This window comes from Theobroma cacao, chromosome 6 (genome assembly GCF_053813885.1).
Source record: "Theobroma cacao isolate CCN51 chromosome 6, ASM5381388v1, whole genome shotgun sequence".
In the NCBI taxonomy this organism is placed as follows: Eukaryota; Viridiplantae; Streptophyta; class Magnoliopsida; order Malvales; family Malvaceae; genus Theobroma; species Theobroma cacao.
The window spans coordinates 26,141,827-26,162,590 of record NC_142644.1 but is presented as its reverse complement, the minus strand read 5'-3'; the positions used below and the strand labels follow the sequence as shown (position 1 = coordinate 26,162,590).

The following is a 20,764-nucleotide window of genomic DNA, read 5'->3' as shown; positions in this document are numbered from 1 at the left end:
GGTTGTTGCTTGAAAAGAAAAGGACTTGAAAACACTTTGGCCTGTATCCGTATAACATCATTTTCTTCTCCTTGTGAAAATGTACTTACCAGTTCACATCGTCATATTGCATGTAGGCTATAGCAAAAGAAAGTGAGTTAAGCCCTCATTGATGACTGTCCTGATTCAACTAGAAAACGCCCTTTCAGAATCCAAGTGGTCCTAGACATAAATCCCATATCTAACTTTGACGTCCTGTTTCCGTAAGAAAGATAGAAACGGAAAGATGGGTGGAAACGTTTTCTGTCTCGTTATTTACAACACAATGTTTACGCAACAATCGAAATGTATATGGAATATCAGAAACTTTGTTCCTTGTTTGTACCCACAAATGTAGGCCACGTAATCTGTTTTGTAAGGCCCCAGTGATCATATTTTAATTCAATCAAAGCTTTTTCATTTTAACTATGGTTTTAAGAATTTAATTAAGCTCTTTTAGCTGCTTGAGTTAAAAGAACCTTCGAAAGGTATATCTAGGCTTCTGAATCGGCCTTGCAAACAGTGCAACTTTCTTGAGAGTTTGATCTTTTTAAGCCTTTTGTCTCTGTCAATAAGTATTACGTTACAAAATCAAAGCCCAAAGTCCCATTTCAGCTGCTACACATCAATATTGGTTGTCTTCACAGAAATTTGACTGTTGAAAATTCTCAGTTCTTTTTGTTACTTGGAAAATCTGCTTGGATCAGCACAAAGCTTGGTCGAGACCATTGTTTTTCAAGTACCAGCCCATGAAATTGAATTGCATCCATACACTGAGTCTCTGTTTACATACTCATACGTAGACGAATATTTAAACCTTATATTATTGCAAAGCCACCTTCCACCTAGGGGTGCCGTGACTGCCACTTAAATGACTTTGCCATATCAGTTGTGACTTCGTGAATTAACTACATAAATAGAAAGGAAAAGCCACAGAAAAGTAACATATTTATTTATTTATTTATTTTAATCGAGAGATTGAATGCATGAACCTCTTTTTCACTCTATCCTTTGCAGCATGGTACATAAGGATTTTACCACCAATGAAAAATTTTTAACTATTTTTTTATCTATAGCTTTAAAATAGGTATTTGTAGAAAATTAGTATATAGAATTGCTTTACGTAATTCCATTTATCTGCCTACTCTTAATTAGAATGCAAACACACTATTAATCTTCTCATCTTTTCTTCTAATTTTTGCCAACCACAATTAAGTAAGAAAATTAAAAGTGTGGCATAATAAGGGCTATCACAGCAAGCCTAATACTATGCTTTTTCTTTTGCCAGAAATGATACACCTAACTAGTTGTGGCATAAACCTACAAGAGAGATATCAGAATGCATGTGTTGTCCACTTAGCAGAAATTATTTATTGAACACTTATATTATTAGTAACTTAATTGGCTCCTCTTATTAATTGCCTACCTAACTTTGGTATAACTTAAATGAGCGTTGTTACTCTGGCGAAATTATGATAATTATTAGACACTATGTCCCACCATGTAAATGAAGCTTAAAAAGAAAAGATCAATTGGCAACAGCATATATGTTAGATATATAATTAATTAAATTATTTATAATTGAGCGGCCTTTTTAAGAGTCTATTTGATCTAATTTTTTTTTAATTTTTTAATTTAAAAGTTAATATAAAATTTCTATGAAAATTAATAAATTTTTAAATTAAGTTAAATATGTTTGATAAATTTACTTTTATAAGCTCTTTTTAATAGATAAGTTGTTTTGTAAAACAATTTATATAAGTTCTAATTTTGGTTAAAATTACTATAAAATGTATTTACTAAATAAGTTTTTATTAATCACAAATTCTTTTGTTCAAAATAAAAAAAGTTAATTTATTTTTTATTTATTTAAAATAAATTTTTAAAAATATAAAAAGTATTTTTATATAATATAAAATTTATAATTAATAATAAATCATATAAAAATAAAAACGGATAATATTGAAATTATTTTAAATTGATAAGGACATTTTTGAAATAAAAAAAATCTCCTGAAAAAGATGTATGTTTCTAGAGCTTTTCTTAAAGTTATTTTTTAAAAAATTTTATTTTTTAAAAAAATTAAGAAATATTCAAAATTTTCATTTAATTTGACTTTTATTTTTAAAAGATAAATAAATTAAAAAAATTAAACCAAACAGACACTTAAGTTAGAATATGTTCTCTAAGATTTAGTTTATTGAATAGTTTAACTTCAACTCATCAAAGTAACATGCCCACTTGCACAATTTTTAACTTAACAAACATGTAAACATCAATGTTTACAAAGTATTGGCCATTATCTAGATAAGATTAAACTGGATGTCAATGATTCCTATCTGTCAAGGGTCCACGTGGGAAACTACACGTCTTTGGGCTTTGGCTAGGAGACAACTCCCTAGGAGGACCACCCTGGTCGGGTCTTACGCAAAGACAAACACAGAAATTTCCTACCCAACCCTGGGTCTCACCCTCGTTCTCAGCAAGAATCAAGTCATCTTTTTAGCCGTCCGATTCGTCAACGCTGAACTCTGATTGGTCAACCCAGGTGAGCAATTAACTTTGCTTCAATGGGCAGCTATTTTCAAAGCAACCGCTTCTCATCCCACTTGCCCAACTTGGACTTTTAGTTCAATGTATTGATTGATAAACATCAAGATTTCTTTTGTCAAAGTGAAGCGTGTAGGCCATGAGGTTCCTTCTTTTTAAATTTCTTTCACCTTCTAATTAGGGTTACTTTGATTAAATTGCTAAAATAATCACATGTTGATCATCTTGATGAATTAAAAGTAATTAATCAAATCATAACATACAGTACAAGTAGGAAGACGTCTTGGCCACTGAACATTTTGTAAGGTTAATCCTACTTAGTTTCTTAAACAATTGAACAACTTGTGTTTAGTGGGTGATAGAACTCCTACTCCAATATAAAAAAATATATATTAACAGTATCGATAGTACTGATGATGACAAATATTATGATATTCTCGTAGGGGTGTGAGAGAGAGACCTATTTTGCCGACATGGTTTATTTATTTTTTGAAAAAAAATATAAGAATAATTAAGAAACCAAGGGATTTTGCTTGGTTTTAAATTTGTATATTAATTGGTTTTCAGGTTGAAACTAATCAATCCCACAATCAAGAATAAATTTTATGCATAAGTTTAAAAGATCTTACATTTCTTAGATTAATTTCTAAGTAAGGATACGATTTCTCTCCAGTTTCCATGTAAAGATATTTGAATTTCTTTTGCCTGCAAGGTTGAGATGTTTATGTTCTTTGTTCTGCAGTGTGTTTTTTTTTATCTGCTGGTGCAAGTGTTCTATAGGTTTTGCCTCCTCCTATGTAAAGCTTATTTTGATTTCAAATAAAATTCTACTTTTTTATAAAAAAATATATACAAGCAATAAACGGATGAACTTGTAATAATCTTTTACAACGTAGAAAATCAAATATTAAAAAAAAAAACCCAAAAAAGTTATAGTAATTAAAAATTTATATTAATCAATACCCAAACTTCAATGGTATATGAAAGATAGATTATACCGATATCCAGGCAGATAATTGCTAGTGAAAAGGAGTAGATAAATCCCAGTTAATTGGAGACAGCCAGGCAGGTGCCCATTATTTGTAAGCAAGCAAGCAAGTTGATCGAAAGAAAAAACACGATATTCATAATTCATTTATCATCAAATCGTGGAAACAGGGTGAGAAAAAAAAACGCGGGTTTTCTTCAACCTTCAATTCAATCAAATGGCCAATACCCAAAACATAACACTATTCCAACATCGTCTAGGGCTGTGCACCCCAAACTCGAAATCTTGTCTTTAGCCCTATGCCTATGTTGGCTGCGGGTCCCTTTCTCCAATCCTTTTTATTTTTATTTTATATTTCCTGTATGTTTTAAAACTCTTCTTTTGTTTTGTCGTTTTGCTTTCATTTGTCTATTGTTCCTCATATACGGCAGATTCCGGTGCATGAACCTCCTTTTTCACCTTCTTCTACCCTTTTTCTCATTATCTCCTGGAATTCGTGTTGGCCCCGCGGTAAATTGTATGGGAAGTTTCCAGTACAGTTGCATACTTTTCTCTTCCCAACTTATCCTTCCATTTTCATCAACTCTTATATTACCTCTCTTTTTTTTTATACAAATAATTTTCCTTCAATATTTACCAATTAGATTACTTACTACTAATAATAATAATAATAACATGTGAGGTGGATTGAGAAAACAAATCACTCATTAAATTGAAGAATTTGGAATGCTTAATTGAGGCCACTAATTGAAGAATCTAAAGTTGGTAGAGGAAAAGAAGATCACATGAGTTTGAATGTGGCTTAGGGAAAAGGTCATGATTTGGACCAAAGAAACTTCACGTTAAAGTTGCTTTTGATTAGAATTACTAAAGGCTACACAAATAAATGTATGTTTACACAATTCTCCTAAATCTCTTACCTTTTTTTCTCCCTAAATGATCACGAAATTCAATGATCATGAATATGACTATTCTTTGATCATAAATATATAATAATTATGAAAATGTACTACCATCAATTTTGCACATCTTCAAAATTGAAATTGATTAGTTATAAACTTTGTAGTGACAATATGAATTCATCTTATAATAAGTGTTGATTTTGCAATTTGGTTGATGCTTATGGTAATTTTACTTATTCTGTATAAAAATTTTAAAGAATAAATAAAAATAAAATTTTAAATTACTGAAAGTAAAAGCTTGAGGTTGGCCGCAACAGAGTTCGGGCCACGACGATGGTTTGTCTGGAACCTGAGCAGGAAGAATGAGCCACGAGCAATGTTTTCTTGTGACGAATTACCAACACGTGTTACGTATTTTTCACCCACTTCGCATACACTAAAATAGCTTGAGAAGAGTTTTTCAAAATAAAATCACAGTCAAGAAAACAGCTAACGCCTGACCTGTTTTGACCAAAACAATTATACGTGGGCTGTGATAGAAGTTGGTGAAACTAGCTAGAAATAAACGAGCGGGGGGCGTGGACAATCTGTGCAAAAACTCGTGAATTCAAAGAAAAATTAGGTGCAAATCAGCAAGATATTAGTCTGGTCAAATCTGGTGAAGCTAACTCATTTCTCCGACAGAAGGTAAAAGAAAGCCCTCCCCAACGGATGTGAAATGAGTAGAACGTAGGAACCCAGTTCATTTTTATTATTATTATTATCTCTGAAAAGGCTTCTCAAATATCCAGCAATAGCAGGAATTTGTACAGTTTTGACTTTGGATTTACCTGCCCTTATAGGAAGGTGAGAAATAAACAAGGACAAGGCAAGTTTTGCAACTCTCTCTTTGACCAGCAGATGAAGGTATATTCCTTCTTGTGCTTTTATGGACTGTTTGATTACTTCTTCTCTAACTCCATTTAAAAAATAAAATTAAACAACATAATGACATTGAACCAAAAATATGTATTATAAAGTTTATTCAATGTCCTATGTTTGGAAAGTAACCCGTAGTTTGTTCATAATGTATTCTCCTACGTTAACGTATTATAAAGTTGATCGAGGAATAATATTATCAATATTAGTAAGCATAAATCTTAATAATTGGAACCCAAATCATGTTTTTGCTAATTATTTAGGCCTTTCCTTAATGAAAAACAAAGGTAACCACAGGTTTTGTTTTGTTGGCGTACAAGAAATGGGTACAATAATGTTGTTTGTCATCGTCCATTTCTTAAATTAATTAGCAACAGTAATTCGTGTGTAATGCACGAGAATAAGAATCCTTTATGAACAGAATACTGCTTATGTCCAAGATGTGGGGCCTGTTATCCTATCACTGGATTTTTCTTTTGATGGAATCTTATAATCATCAGAATCATACGTCCCAAGAGAGGTGAAATATAAATCTTCGCTATTGATTTATATTATGTAATGCTTAAGACTCTAAACATAGGGCTGTTATTCCATCTTAAAGAAGGATAATGTTTGAGATTTAAAATTTCCTCCCCCTTGAAGGACTTTCTCATATATTCAACTTCTTTTACAATTTTGTAACATACTAGTATTTATGTCACGTGTGGTGCATGTGATTTGACACGTCAATTACATTAATATTAACTCAAACATTATATTGAAAATTTAAAAATTATTATTTATAAAAAATTATTAAAAAGAAAAAAGAAAAAAAAACACATTCACATTAATTACATAGTGAAATCATTAAGTATGTAGTAAAAACTTCTTAGATTCTACTTTCTAAGAATGATTAGAATAAAATAAATAGAATTGTAGATCACTTAGATAATTAAAACTTTTATAATTATAATAAGTGAAAATTTATGTTTTTATCGTTCAAAAGCTTTTCAATATCCATACTTTTATATATTTATATAAGATATAAATATTTTTAATAATTAAAAAGTAAGTTTATTTATAATAAAATAGTAATCAAAGTTAAAAAGAAGCATAAAGTGTATAATTGTAGTTGAATTACTACTTTATTGTCTCCACAACTGCATTCCATTATTGCAAAAGATACATATCAATGTGATAATGTTCAACCAAAGAGAAGTTAGCTCAATGATTAAGATTAATCATTCATTCACTCTCAATAGTAATTAGTATGAAGTTTGAATAATAATGATTTTTTGTTAACATTAATCTTAGATTCATGCCTATTTAAGATATTTTTTCTTTGTGTTAATTTTGAATACACAAACCTTATAAATATGACATATTTAACACTAGATAAGATAGACCTTATTAAAATTAATCTTGTAGGTAAGAATTTTAGAGCATACAATACATTTTATTAGATTATAAGAAATTAAGTAATTTGTTTATCTTTATAATATTTGTTTCATTAATCTAAAATATTTAAGTATACTCTTCATTAATATTAATATCTAATATACGAATCGTATAAGATACACAATATTTTGTTAAAAGAGGATAATCTCTTATTATGGTTAATTTCAAATGTAAAATCTTGTGAGATACCATTTATCTTATTTGGATACGAGAGATTAACTTACCTATTTAGTCTAATAGTTTTCTGTGTTTCTTTTACCAAAGTAGGACATTTTCAATTAGAAGGGCACTTCAGTCTCCATAATCGTAATTCCCCATCAACAGCAAGGGCATAATAGTAAAACAAAATGATTCCATAATTTCTTCCTCAAGAAATATAAAATGGTCACCAACCCTCTCTAAACCCTCTAGGAAACAACTCTTTCATTTCACCCAACAACCGATACCCAAAAAAAAAAAAAAAAAAAAACAAGAGCTATCTAGTTTTTCATATTTCTCATTTTAACCACAAATCTCTGAAAATCTTTTCACTGAAGTCCCTTACTCTGATCAAGGCATCATGTGTGGAGGTGCGATTATCTCCGATTTGATCCCCCCGACGCGGACGCGACGCCTGACGGCTGATTACTTGTGGCCTGATCTGACTAAATCCGGGTCCAAAAAGAGGTCGGGTAAAAGGTACTCGAAGCCCGTGATCGATTTGGATGATGACTTCGAGGCTGACTTTCAGGAGTTTAAGGATGAGGAAACCGATGCCGATGACTTCGATGATGTTGATGATGTTTTGGCTGATGTTAAGCCCTTTGCTCTCTCTGCTACAAAGAAACCAGCTTCTGCTGCCTCTGGTGGTAATAATAGTGATAACGATTTCCTCTCTTTTTCTTTTTTTCCTTTTTTTTTATTTGAGTTTTGAGTTGCTTGTTGATCGTTTTGTAAAAATGGGTTCCTTTCTTGATGTTGAATTTTCTTTCCTGTTCCTTTTTTGGTAAAATGAATATGTAATTTTTTTTCAAAGTTAGTCTTTTTTGCGTTTACTGTAAAGTTTCCATTTTTCATTTACTCCTTTATGGAGGAATTCTTAAAGGTTGAATTGGTTAGATCATTGGCTAAGTTTGCGTGGCTTGAGTTATGGATTTTGTATATGGCTAAAGGTCCGTTGTTATCAAAATTTCCTTGCTTATCTGGCTATTTGATCGAAGTGGGCCTTATGAATACAATAATTAGCAGTTTTAATTAAAATTTATGGATTTTACTAAAAGCTCATTTTTTTTTAAAAAAAAAAATTTGTACATTATTTTTTTTCAGCTGTTGGTAGATTTTGTCTCTGGCTATGTATATAAGCTTTTCCTTTTTATTTCCCTTTTTCCTGCTTTATATATTTTAGAAAGTAAATTATTTTCCCTTTTCCGTTTAGGATTTGCTTGTAAGCTAGAGATGGCAGGAAAAAGAAAAACTAGAGAAGTTAGATCATAAAATCTTAGATAATTAAAGCTTCTTCAACTTGAATAAATAAAGATCTGTAATAATGGTGAACTTTTCTGCAAGAACACATCAGCTGATTTTGTAGTTTGTCTACTTTAGATTATGGGTTTTTCCCTTATAAAATTTGGATATTTTGGTTCTTTGGATCTTGTTCTCTGTATTGTTTATGTTAGGTCGTTTTTGATCCGTTCATGAGAGTTAAAAGAGGGAATTTTAACCATTAGTTTTTTTTTAAAATATCATTATAAAAGATTATTTTGTTGATTTTTCTGTTCCTTTTCTACAAACTTGTTAGAATTAACTTAAAATACATCTAAAAAAAAAGAGGAACTTAAAGTATGATTTTTTCTTCTTACTTCAGTCTGTATGACCAATCTCTTTGGTTCTTATATTTCTACTCCCTTTTGTCTATTGGTGCTTGAAATCTTAATATGCATGACGAGCATGTTTCTTATGTCCAAAAGGAGAAATCAAAGTTTTTTATTTTTCAATTGATACCTCAAGGAATAATTTTCTGGATAATATTTTCTAAATATGTTTTTCTCATGAATTTTTTCCACTCAAAGTTTTTTGCTCTTGCAGGGTGAAAGATTTGTAATTATTTATAGGTTATTTGGTCTACTATAACATTTATATATGGTTCATGCATCTGTATCGCTGTATCATATTAATATTTTTATTTTCAATTATTGAAGGTTCAAACTCTGTAAAATCTGTGGAATTCAATGGTCAAGCTGAGAAATCTGCAAAAAGAAAGAGGAAGAACCAGTACCGTGGAATTCGACAGCGTCCATGGGGTAAATGGGCTGCTGAGATCCGAGACCCAAGGAAAGGGGTTAGGGTCTGGCTAGGAACTTTCAATACTGCTGAAGAAGCTGCAAGAGCTTATGATGCTGAGGCCCGAAGAATTCGGGGTAAGAAAGCAAAGGTGAACTTCCCTGATGAGGCTCCGCGTACTTCTCCAAAGCGTGCAGTTAAGGCAAATTCTCAGAAATCACTTTCCAGGTCAAATTTGAGCCCTGTTCAGCCAAATCTCGACCAGAATTTCAATTATTTGAGCAAACCAGAGCAGGACTACTTTGATACCATGGGTTTTGTCGAAGAGAAGCCACCAATGGATCAGTTTGCATACGTGGACCCACCTCATGTGTCTGAAGATGTTGGATTGAAACCCTTCGCTCAATCTGACAATGCTTCCTTGTATTTTAATTCAGACCAGGGAAGTAACTCCTTTGATTGTTCTGACTTTGGCTGGGGGGAACAGGGTGCCAAGACTCCTGAAATATCATCTATTCTTGAAGCTTCTATAGAGAGTGATGAGTTTGTGGAGGATGCAAACCCTAAGAAGAAGCTGAAACCAAGTTCTGACAATGTTACGCCTATTGAAGACAATTCTGCAAAAAGTTTGTCTGATGAGCTATTGGCTTTGGACAATCAGATGAAGTACTTTCAAATGCCATTTATTGAGGGGAACTGGGATGCCTCAATTGATGCCTTCCTCAATGGAGATGCGACACAGGATGGTGGAAACCCAATGGATCTTTGGAGCTTTGATGACTTCCCTGCCATGGCTGAGGGTGTTTTCTGATCAAACTTCCCCTACTTACTAGTTTTTGTAAATAAGGCAACATGTTAGTGAGTTTCACCCCTCTGGCAGCTGCTTTATTATTTCAATTGTGTTATCTCTAAAATTATTCCTTTTTTTGGTTGTATGTTCGAATGTTCACTTATTGATATTTTGCTTTTTTTTTTCTTGTTTATTGCTCTCAGGAATTGGTCAATCTGTTGTGAAGTTGGAGTAAAACAGCTATACATGCGTATGCCTTGTCTGAATGTTTACAGAGGCTTTTAGTATGTTCCCTTTTGTCTATTAGACATTGAACTGCAGTGTTTAAATTTGAGTAACTGTATCTGTGATCATGTGTGATTTGTGATGAAATACTGAAAGCAGATGAATGTTTAACCATGCTCTTTGTTTCTACCATACTCCCTCTCAGGTTTTCTTAACAGGAGCCCACAATTTGATTTGTATTTTTAATAATATACCAATTTTTTTCCAAGGAGAGGCCACTGCTTAATTATGATATTTGCAATACATTGCTTCTAGTCTTTAGCGGTTAAGTGGCCTTGCTCTATTCCTAGACATCTCAGCCAGCGGCTTCCTTTTGCCTTGGGAGTCTAGCTGCTGCAAGTTTTTACCCGAGTTTGTATCATAAACAAACCACTGAGCATTATTGCTTTTGTGCTTCCCGGCTAGCCATCATTTTCTGCCTTTTTACTGAAGTGGGCGGGTGCAATACATTTTATGTGAGATTATTACCGTGAGTGACGCACCAAAAGCTTTTGCATTCGGTTGCTGACTTGTAATTGACGAGGCTTTTCTTTACCATGTGATTTTCCTCTCGTCATTTGCCGCGTATTCTTGGAATTGACGATGGCCTCAGGGAAATTAAATAACCACTAATAGGGAACGTTCGTTTGCAGTGGCCACGTGAAGACATATGCCTTGCAGTGATATGAGCAGAGGCATGGGAAAAATCTCATCCAATCTTCTGCTCCCCTCGCATGTGAGGAGCATGGCAAAGTTATCGTGTACATGGACCTTGTCGATAGGTCACTTTACTCCCTTTTATAGTGGGATTTGTTTGCTAGCTGAAGGTCAAGGGATTTGTGTTGGGTTTCATCAGTTAGGCCACGGTGGGGTCAGCTATGCTGGTGTGCTGGGCCCCAGTATTCATAGGTTTTTTTTTTTTTTTTTTTTTTTTTGGGGGGGGGGGGGGGGGGGGGGTGGTGGGGTGGGGTGTGGGTGAGTGTGGCAAGTCCTAGGAAGATGAGCCCACCCCCGTCATCCTGCGTTGCAGGACTAACTTTGTGAAGAGAATGGTGAAAGAAAGGACATGAAATTAGCTTTAAGGATCCCGTGATTGTCCACAACATTGGCTGCAAAAGCAACCCAGCAGCACCATCACCAACACCACCACCACCACCACCACAACCGGGGCCCTTTGCCCATAAGTGACCCCTAACCAAAAACCAATAATCACGCATATCTCTGGGCAAAAGTTCTAGGGCATAGGGGAATATCTGTTTTGTCATTTGTGCCCACAAGAGTTCTCCAAATATTCAGATTGCTTTATGGATCTTCTCCTGCCTGGATGTTGTGAAATACCCGCACCAGGGATAACGTGATCCGATGCCTATTGATCTGCCCCTTTGCAGCAGAGAGCAAAAGGGGTTAATCAAAGATTAGATCTTAACCACATCAATAGGCAAAATAGGGTCTGGTCAGTGCTTATTCCAATCAAGAGGATTGTCTATTTCTTTATAAATCTTAGAGAAGAGGAATGATGGGCAATGGCTCCATTTTGAGTGAGTACTAGTCATCCAAGTTACTATCCCTATTTATAAAATGCATGCCAGTAGAAAATTAAATGAATATGTTGAACTTCCAAAAAGTTATCTCAGCCTTCAGCAATTGAGGCTGTACGGCAGTGGGAACTTATTCGCATTTTTTGAATCTAATTATTGAGTTCAATGAACGAAAATTCAACAAAAGAATACCTAAAATTAATCTATGGTCTTGACTCATTTCTTTCTATTCAATCTACCCTGGAATCTATTCGAGGCTTCGGAGCCCCGTTAAGAAAGGAATAACGGAATTCTGCAGTTAAAGGAAAACATCAAATTCCTTCTTAATCTAGAAGTAGCAACAATAAAGTAACGATTAAATAACCACTTAAACTGTTTGATTAGTTTGGCTGAGTCCCAAGATGAAGGTTCATCATGAATGCTGCAATGCCCGATTTGGCTTGTTTATGTTTCCAGCAACAATCTAAGCAAAAGCGTTTTCTCAGGAGATGCTGTTTCTTTCTGTCTGTTAATCTTCTTGTCATAGTTGCCACGGTAGGGGTGGGTGGATTGACTGTTGTATTCGTTTTGAAGCCTCAAAAGCCGGTATTTTCTATTCAAACCATAAGATTAGATGCTTACAAATTGAATGTTTATTCCAATTCAACCCTCTTTGTTTCGTCTGTTGCATCTTTGATCTTAAATGCTAGCAATCCTAACAAAATTGGCCTAAGCTACAGCCCTTCGAGGTTTCAACTTTATTTGGAAGGACTTCCAATAGCAGCTATTCGAGTTCCCAGGTTCTATCAACCTGCTCATAGTAACAATGTAAGTTTGAGAACAAGGGTTTTGGTTTCTTGTGTGAATGTTAGCCAGGTTATGGGTGGAGGTTGGTTGCAAGATCAGCAGGGGCAGAACATTATTCCAATGAAACTATTAGGCGATATTAAAGTAAACCTCCATATTCTACACTTAACCCTGCCAAAAATCAAGGTTTGTATGTGTACTCTTTCTTTCCTTTCACCTTGATAAAGATTTACATTCTGAATTGCTTGCTTCTCAAAGCTTTCAAGTTCAAAGCATCAAAATGACATAAACCTCAATTTGTGAATCAATTTTTTTTTCCCATAAAGGGATTCATAACAGATTATTTAGGTTTTGCAATAATTAGTGCTTGCCGTATTTCAATTGGCAGACGCATATAGTTATTTTTTACCACTGAAAAGAAAAGCATAGTTCTTTTGGAATTTGGAAGTGGATATATTACAGCTCCCAAACTATCATGAGAGCGTAAACAGATGACTTTAGGCCTTTGAGAAATTGCAGATGCCTTACTTTAAGCCCATAAACCTTTGGTTTCATGGTCATGCATCTATTTCTTAAGTTTAATACATTCATTTTATACCTAAGTAATTTTCCCAAGTCCCAAAATGTCATACCTTCTTTTTTATACTTCATAATTTTTATGTCTTGCAGGTTGCCCTGGATTGTGACATAAGTTTCGAGTATAGCCAACTGGCATTCCTAAATGAAGCTTACAGCAACAAAGCAGCTAAAAATCTCTTTGTAAGTGTCATTTCACATCTCATAATTTCCCCTAAGTAGAAATCATCATGCACGCTTATATATATAAATATGTCTTCTTTGATTCATTTGTAAATTACTTGACTTTGCTGCAGGCATCCTTTTCAAATGATTCCAAATCCTTCCTGAAGCAATGTGCATTGGCTATCTACATCTAAAAAAACCGGAGATTTTCTTGATAAGAAAGTTTGCCTTTTCTGAAGCTACAAGATTCTTGTTGATGTGATTTGCTAATGGCTAAATAGCCTGACGGTCTCTTCTTCCTTAAGGAAGATTAAGATCCTTGCTAATGGCTTATATAAGGAATCCTGTCACCTGGCCCTCCTAAATCAAGACATGGAGGCATTTGATTCTCAATCTTATCAAAAAAGAAATCATAGGATTCAATTCATCTTACAGTTTTTACATCAATAGCATGATATGATTATCAGCCAGCCATGATGTCTTTTCATTATAATTTCCAATATTTTTTTTTGAAAAAAAATCCTGCAGCGAACCATGGGTAAATTACTAGTTACTATGTATTTCAAAGATCATGTATGACTAAGGTCTGATCCACCATTTCACTTACAAATCCAGCAAGAAATTCACAATCAGCAACCTGCATCATAACTGAAAAAATAACGTGTTCCATCAGTTACAGTTGTGGAGAGTAAAGTTATTACAGATAATTGCCACTGGTCAGCAAATATATCCAGCATTAAAATCCCCAAAACACAGCTTTCCATGTTTGGCAACTCGTCTCTACTCCAGCTGGCTTCTTTGTGGAGACGCCCAACGTCATTCATTGCAACAGAAACTAGAGTCTCAAGTGATCTTCCACTTTTTGCTAAGAGGTCATCATCTATCTTAATTTCCAATATTTGACAATTATGTTAATATATAGATCCGGAAATTAATCGAAACGATGAAAGAGCTAATCAAAATACTATTATTGTATTCTCTTTTCTTTAGTGCATTTGTCCTCAGCTTGTTTATTTTTCATGAGCAAGGGAAGGACCCCGCACCTCCTTTGATCATTGTCCATTTGAATGGACTGATATGGCCACCTTAACTCCACTCTAGCTCGTCTTTAGCCCAGGCCTACTCATATACTCTATTTCTATGTTTTGCATGCAAAAAAAGTCAAAGTTCAAAGCTCAAAGAACCAAGCACGAGTTTCATCTTCTACTAGAGATGTTGTAGATTCAACAGCTTAAACGCATAGATCGAATTTCTTCCTGCGAGCTTAATTTGACGTTTCAACTGTTCATATTTATTGACATATTTCTTTCTTGACTTGGACAATATCTGGGTTATATTTCACATCCATACATTCGCCTTTTTCGATATTCTTTCATTGACATCTATGAGGACTGTGATGGCCTCTTAATAAGGGATTGCCCCGTTGCAAATTTTCTCTATACACAATCAAAATCTTACCTTTTTCTTTCGGCTCTAAAGAAAAAGATTATAGAAAGGTAATGAACCTCATGTCTATCTGTTAGGAAGCCGATATAGGAAGGGTATATAGAGTTAGACACACACACACATAAGTCAAATTAGACGTGTAGTCTAGCTAGCCTTTGCCATCATCATAAGTAAAAATATTCCAATCTAGGCCTTGGGCCGTGAAGTTTAAATATGATCACCAAGTAATTAAGCCATAATTACCTTCGGAGATAAACTTGAATTTCATCACATACGTACTTACCACCAATGGACCATAGTAACTTGTCATACGATGATTTAACTACATAGATGTATTTTAGAGAAAATAAAGAGAATGACGGGCTGGTGGCAAGTACTGTGAAAAGCAATGGATTTTTCACTAGTGATTCATTCATAGAAATCTCATGTTAAAATATTTCTTGACGTGTCTTTGAAATGCTCTTGAAGGCCTCACTTATACTTTGATTAAGCAAGGCATGCAACATGCGAAAATTTATACAAAAAGGATACCAAAATGATCAGCAGTTGTGATGAAATATTAATGAGAGTAATTAAGGAGCTTTAATTAAGATGCATGCAAGGGTCCATTTTCCAGAGAAACAAATTAGTGAAAATCAATTGATCCAAAATTCAAGACAATCCAATTTACATTTTCATGGAAATTCAATTATATTATATATATATAAATTAACCTTGTTGCATAAACCTCAACCCTTTAGTAATAATAATAATATGTAGGCGGTGGAGGCTGACCTTCATAGCTTTGAACTTAAATAACAACAATCGATCCCCAAGGGAAAAAAAAATACCCACCTCCTAAATTCGTAACTATTGAATTCTTTTTCTTTCTGCCTTTTTGAACTTTCGTACACGTGCTTCATACAAATGCTGGATGGATGTGTCATGTGTGCTTCCCCAATCACGGATTCGTTTGACATTAGACAAAAAGTTTCTCAACAATCTTCCTCCCTACCTGGCTTCCTTCTCAAAATCTCTTATTATTATTTATATTTAAACACCCTTACCTTATGTCTCCTTCATATCATGGCCACAACTGCCACGAAAATTAAAAAGAAAGGGGGAACCATAGACTTTGTCTTAATTAAACAACGCAAAATCGGCCGACTTGAATATTTAATTTAATCAAAATACTAAATACTGTTGTATATATTTAATTTTATGTTAGCTTAGTCAAATATTGATGCGGCCATATAATTATTTGTAAAACACATTTTTCTTTCACCTAGGAGTAAGTCATAAAGGAGGCACGTGTTCAGTTCAGATTATAACAGAAGAAAACAGCCGGGTTAATGTGAGTTTTTAGTCTGTAAAATTTTGGCCACATGGAACTTTGCAGTCTGTCTCCTTTTTATTGCTGAGTTGCATTTTTTAATGTTTTATTTTCCTGATCCCTGATTCATTCTGTCTTGGCCCATGCGTAATAAATTAAACTATGTTGCATTTCTGTGGAAAATGTTGGCAAATTAAGTAATTAAACTATAGAAAAACAACAGAAAAGCCAAATTAATTCACCAAAATATATGCTGTTAGAATCTTTTCTTTTCCTCTTGGGTCAAACTTAACTATAAAATTTGTCCATATATACTAATCATCTCCGAGTCACTGTTTAAATGCAATGAGGAAAACTTAGTTCGCATTGCATTTGAAAAACTATATATGGTCTCATCTTGCTAGCAGGTACATATATAGTTTAGTCCTTTTCACATCAAACAGAGACAAAGTCAATATATTTTGGCAGCAACTGTGAGATTAATGAAGCCCTAAAGAAGAATTTTATCATGGCTAGACTAAGCTTTCTCTTCTTTATTCTCTTCCTTCATATAGCACTCACCGCAACACGTTGCAGAGGGAAATCCCAGCTGCCAGAGAAGCATGCCAGGGCTGCGGTGCCCTTCTTCCTCTTTGGTGATTCATTTCTGGATGTTGGCAACAACAACTATATCAACACCTCAACTCTCGACCAAGCAAATTTCTGGCCTTATGGAGAAACTTATTTCAAGTTTCCCACCGGAAGGTTTTCTGATGGGCGTTTGGTATCAGACTTTATTGGTGAGATTTGCAAAATCTTCTCTTGTGGCTTTTACTGTTTGTACAAAGTTCAAATTTGGTTAACCAACAAATATTCTCTCTGCCTAACATCTTCTTCTTGTCTCACCTTTGTATACATTTTTTATTTGTGCTTTTTCTATTTTGTAGCTAAACATGCAAACTTGCCATTGATCCCGCCATTTCTGCAACCGGGGTTTCGACAATATTACCTTGGGGTAAATTTTGCATCTGCTGGAGCAGGTGCTCTAGCTGAGACATTTCAAGGATTCGTATGTATTATCTTCTTCCTTCCCATTTCTTCATTCTTTATATACATTCCGGAATATTTATACATTACTGGAATGAAATTGTCTACAGCATTCTCACATTTAGGAATGTTTTTCTTCTGTTAAACACCTTCTTAATTGTGGTTTTTCTTTGCCTGCTCTGTATATAGGCAGTTTGCATATATTTATCCAATGCTTGACTCAAAATGCTATTAAGTCACTGGAACAAATATTCATTTCATTATCTTCAACAACTTAGCATAGAAGGATAAAAAGAAACAGAGAGAAAAATTTTAAAAAGGGGGAAGGATTAGGAGAAAAGACTTTTATGGTGTGAATGTTTTGAAACAGGAGATAGTCCTGACGATCCAGACCAAAACCTTGTGGCCAAAGTGAAATTTTGAGATAAATTTTACTTTAATTTGGCTGGATGCACCTAATGTTTTGGGTCCACTAATGTATCCTTTGATATGTCAAACATCAAGTGAGGCCCAAATGAACTTACTGGTATCCTGTCCCATCTTCACCAAAACATCAGAAGAAATTTGTACATGAAACCTAAGGTCAACATGGATATATATATAAAGAGACCAGAGAGAACGAATGATGTCTCAAACGTACAACCACGATTTTTGTGGAGATTTTGATAGCAGGGTTGAATACTAGCTCCACTTTTGTGTAATGGTTACTGATCAATTAATTATCCCTTTTCAGGTGATCGATCTCAAAACACAGCTAAGCTACTACAGCAAGGTAGAGAGTTGGTTGAGGCAGAAATTAGGAAATGATGAAGCGAAGATGACCATATCAAGAGCCGTCTACTTGTTTAGCATTGGGAGCAATGATTACATGAGCCCTTTCTTGACCAATTCCACTATCTTAAACAACTACCCTGACTCCACATATGTTGGGATGGTAATCGGCAACCTTACAACAACCATTAAAGTAAGTAATTCTTCTTGTCTCAATTATTAAAAATGGAAGGGTAGATATTGTCTAAATTCGAAGCTTAAAGTTCTTTAGCTTTTTAGGGTATGAATCTGCCTGTTCTGTCTTTGTGGGACAAAATGTGGTAAAAGCTTGTGTCGTAATTAAATGCTATATATGTTTTTGTGTTAATTTTGGCAGGAAATATATACAAGAGGCGGTCGAAAATTTGCCTTCATCAACTTGCCGGATTTGGGTTGCGTTCCGGGAATGAGGATAATCAAGTCTGAAAACAATGGCAGCTGCTTGGAGGAAGTAACATCACTTGCAAACTTACACAACAAAGCCCTTTCCAAGCTCCTCTTTGACTTAGAAAAACGATTGAAGGGGTTCAAGTATTCACTTTTTGACTTCAACAGCAATCTCAGACAAAGAATGCACCATCCCTCCAAATATGGTACGTTCAAATTAAACAACATGCAAAATCACAAAGAATAACTCAAAACTAGCTTTTGTCCTAGTGCACTTGATCCTAGGGGACCTTTGACCTACATCCATGATTAATTTGTTTTTTTTTTTTTGGCCCCGTTTACAGGCACATATAGGCACTCCTTAGAATTAGTTAAAATTTTATTTTAAAAAATGTTTTTATTTAATTAATACATTATTCTCACGAAGTTTAAGAAGAGATAATATATATATTGAATATATATATATTTTCTCTTTTATGAAAATTCCCTTAATAAATTTGTTTATAGACACTTTTCGACCTTTTTTTTTTAATTTTTAAGTTTGAAATAATCATACACTTTTAATAAAAGCATTGAACATTCTGTCAAAAAAACAAAAAAAAAAAAAAGGACATTGAACATCGATTATTGGTTGAACTCCTCAAAAAAGATACTATGATTGGTCAAAAAGAAAACTACTGGAGGGATCTGAACTTTTGATAAAAGGCAGAATATATGATCACGTATTTGCAACCTCGAGATCTTGGTAAGCTTGAGAGCTTCTAGTCCAAAGCTTTAAGGGGTCAATGATAACCTCGTCTCTAAAAGGTTCTTAGTCCTCGTTTGGGATTGCGTTTTCATCTTTCAAAAGCTGCTTTTGGTTGCAACAGCAATGTCAAACTAGGCCCAAAGAGCCGAGCTTAAGTTCTAAAGCCTAGTCATTTTTTATTAGGTTGGAGTATCATAATTTTGGAATGGAAATTACACAATAGATAAGGAAACTGCTGCAAATGAAAATTATATGTTTGTTTCCCGAGAAAAATTTTTACTGAATACAAGCAAAAGGAATTGCAATTAATTGGGTGGAAATTTTGGTTTCATGAAGGTTTCAAGGAAGGGGAGGCAGCTTGCTGTGGAACGGGGCAGTATAGAGGAGTATTCAGCTGTGGGGGAAAAAGGAAAGTGAAGGAATTTCAGCTTTGTAAGGATCCCAATGATTATGTGTTTTGGGACTCTTTCCATCTCACCGAAAAGATTTACAAACAATTGGCAGATCAAATGTGGAGTGGAACAAGCAATTCTCGTGATGTTGGACCGTACAATCTGAGGAAACTATTCCGGATTAATTAAGCAACGGAGAACTCTTTAAGAGAAGGTCATATCCAGAGGCGGAGGGAGGGTGGGGCCAGCGGCCCCCGCCTCCCCAAAATTTCAAAAATTTGTAATATTTTCTTTGTTTTTGTTTTAAATATTTATAATTTTATTCTTATTTTTTAACAAATTTTATAATTTCATCTCTTCAAATATTAAATTTTTTATTTTTACCCCCTCAAACCTAAAATTCTAACTCCCCCACTAGTCTTATCCACCTTGAAAACAAGAATTTATTTTTTCTTTTTTAACAAAAGTGTGTGTAAATACATGGATTCTAATCCATATAATTTATCAGAGGATATATAAGAATATGTTTTGGTTCTTTTCCTTTATAATTGTTTTTAGGGGCAAAATCTGATTGGATTTGCTCGAGGAATAACTCCTAATTGGTCCCATATACGAGTGGCAAATTATAAATAAAATGGTCAGTAAAATGTTGGATATAATGGAATTAGCTGTCACCTGGTCCTGGTATATTTAACTGTGTGGGATGTTAGTTAGGCAGTGCTGGCTAATTTCACCGGCATCAATGGCGTTTACCAAATATTTTGGAGAGTATTGTGTTATCTCACATCACCACCTACCAAGAACAACATTCAAGACATGTCTGAGTTTCTGATACATTGAAGGAGGCAGGCACCAGCTGTTAAATTCCATTTTTGTGGCAGTCCTTTGCCAAATTCCTCTCTTTTTTGAATGGCTAATTTTAGAGGAGGATTTGACTTTGGAGGAGTCTTCTTCTTTATGAAGATAAAGTGCTGTCACCATCATCAGTTTGTGCCTCCGTTAATTGTTTTTTCCTTGGCTTTTGTCATTGTAAAACATTGACACTGTGGAGAAGGATATTTTATTTTCTTTTGTTGATGAGCAAGGACAAGTAAAATAATACTATTTTCGTAAGTTTAACGTGTACTATTTTCTTAAGATAAGGTCTGAGTTTTGTGATTGTCCAAGAAAACACTCCACACCATCCGAGAGCATTCTTAAGTTTAACGTGTTTCTATAAAATAATTGTATTTTCTTATGACCAAACTTGTGAAAATCTTCACAATTTGATTCTATGTATAAACCATCAGTCTGAATCATTTTAATTACGAAATGTCAGCTAATGAGATCAGATCATTGCCCGAATCAAATGTTTGATTCTGTAGATTATTGATCTGACCTTACATATAATGCTTTCTAGCACAGGCATTAATCCCCATTTTCCGCTAAGATTGATTGTACTTATTCAAATCT

General features: G+C 34.2%; 3 protein-coding genes across 5 annotated transcripts; all 3 read left to right on the top strand.

The window, feature by feature from the left end:
* The first annotated feature begins 7,207 nt into the window (after positions 1 to 7,207).
* Positions 7,208 to 10,279, top strand: LOC18596297 (ethylene-responsive transcription factor RAP2-12-like). 3 transcript variants are annotated; one of them, XM_007024685.3, is made up of 3 exons: positions 7,208 to 7,661; positions 8,991 to 9,930; positions 10,066 to 10,279. In XM_007024685.3, the coding sequence occupies exons 1-2, from the start codon at positions 7,373 to 7,375 to the stop codon at positions 9,881 to 9,883; spliced, it is 1,182 nt and encodes a 393-aa protein (XP_007024747.1). In that variant the 5' UTR covers positions 7,208 to 7,372; the 3' UTR covers positions 9,884 to 9,930; positions 10,066 to 10,279. The 3 variants fall into 3 exon arrangements, with proteins under 3 accessions (XP_007024747.1, XP_088663841.1, XP_017979011.1); XM_018123522.2 differs by having other exon boundaries at positions 7,209 to 7,661; positions 8,991 to 9,926; XM_088807715.1 differs by lacking the exon at positions 10,066 to 10,279 and having other exon boundaries at positions 8,991 to 10,055.
* Positions 10,280 to 11,982: 1,703 nt separating this feature from the next.
* Positions 11,983 to 13,686, top strand: LOC18596296 (uncharacterized). Its single transcript, XM_007024683.3, has 3 exons — positions 11,983 to 12,636; positions 13,120 to 13,209; positions 13,323 to 13,686. Exons 1-3 carry the CDS (start codon positions 12,079 to 12,081, stop codon positions 13,383 to 13,385), a joined length of 711 nt encoding a protein of 236 aa, XP_007024745.1. The 5' UTR covers positions 11,983 to 12,078; the 3' UTR covers positions 13,386 to 13,686.
* A 2,697-nt stretch (positions 13,687 to 16,383) lies between these two features.
* LOC18596295 (GDSL esterase/lipase 5-like) lies at positions 16,384 to 19,689 on the top strand. Its single transcript, XM_007024682.3, has 5 exons — positions 16,384 to 16,728; positions 16,876 to 16,997; positions 17,709 to 17,939; positions 18,123 to 18,378; positions 19,257 to 19,689. The coding sequence occupies exons 1-5, from the start codon at positions 16,458 to 16,460 to the stop codon at positions 19,499 to 19,501; spliced, it is 1,125 nt and encodes a 374-aa protein (XP_007024744.3). The 5' UTR covers positions 16,384 to 16,457; the 3' UTR covers positions 19,502 to 19,689.
* Positions 19,690 to 20,764: the final 1,075 nt, after the last annotated feature.

Excerpts from the sequence above, each read along its gene's own strand:
- LOC18596296 (XM_007024683.3), top strand. The coding sequence starts at position 12,079 with ATGAATGCTGCAATGCCCGATTTGGCTTGTTTATGTTTCCAGCAACAA. Across the intron at positions 12,637-13,119 it reads TAACCCTGCCAAAAATCAAG|GTTGCCCTGGATTGTGACAT; the intron begins GTTTGTATGTGT and ends TATGTCTTGCAG. Across the intron at positions 13,210-13,322 it reads AAGCAGCTAAAAATCTCTTT|GCATCCTTTTCAAATGATTC; the intron begins GTAAGTGTCATT and ends ACTTTGCTGCAG.
- LOC18596295 (XM_007024682.3), top strand. The coding sequence starts at position 16,458 with ATGGCTAGACTAAGCTTTCTCTTCTTTATTCTCTTCCTTCATATAGCA. Across the intron at positions 16,729-16,875 it reads TTTGGTATCAGACTTTATTG|CTAAACATGCAAACTTGCCA; the intron begins GTGAGATTTGCA and ends TCTATTTTGTAG. Across the intron at positions 18,379-19,256 it reads GCACCATCCCTCCAAATATG|GTTTCAAGGAAGGGGAGGCA; the intron begins GTACGTTCAAAT and ends GGTTTCATGAAG.
- LOC18596297 (XM_007024685.3), top strand. The coding sequence starts at position 7,373 with ATGTGTGGAGGTGCGATTATCTCCGATTTGATCCCCCCGACGCGGACG. Across the intron at positions 7,662-8,990 it reads AGCTTCTGCTGCCTCTGGTG|GTTCAAACTCTGTAAAATCT; the intron begins GTAATAATAGTG and ends CAATTATTGAAG.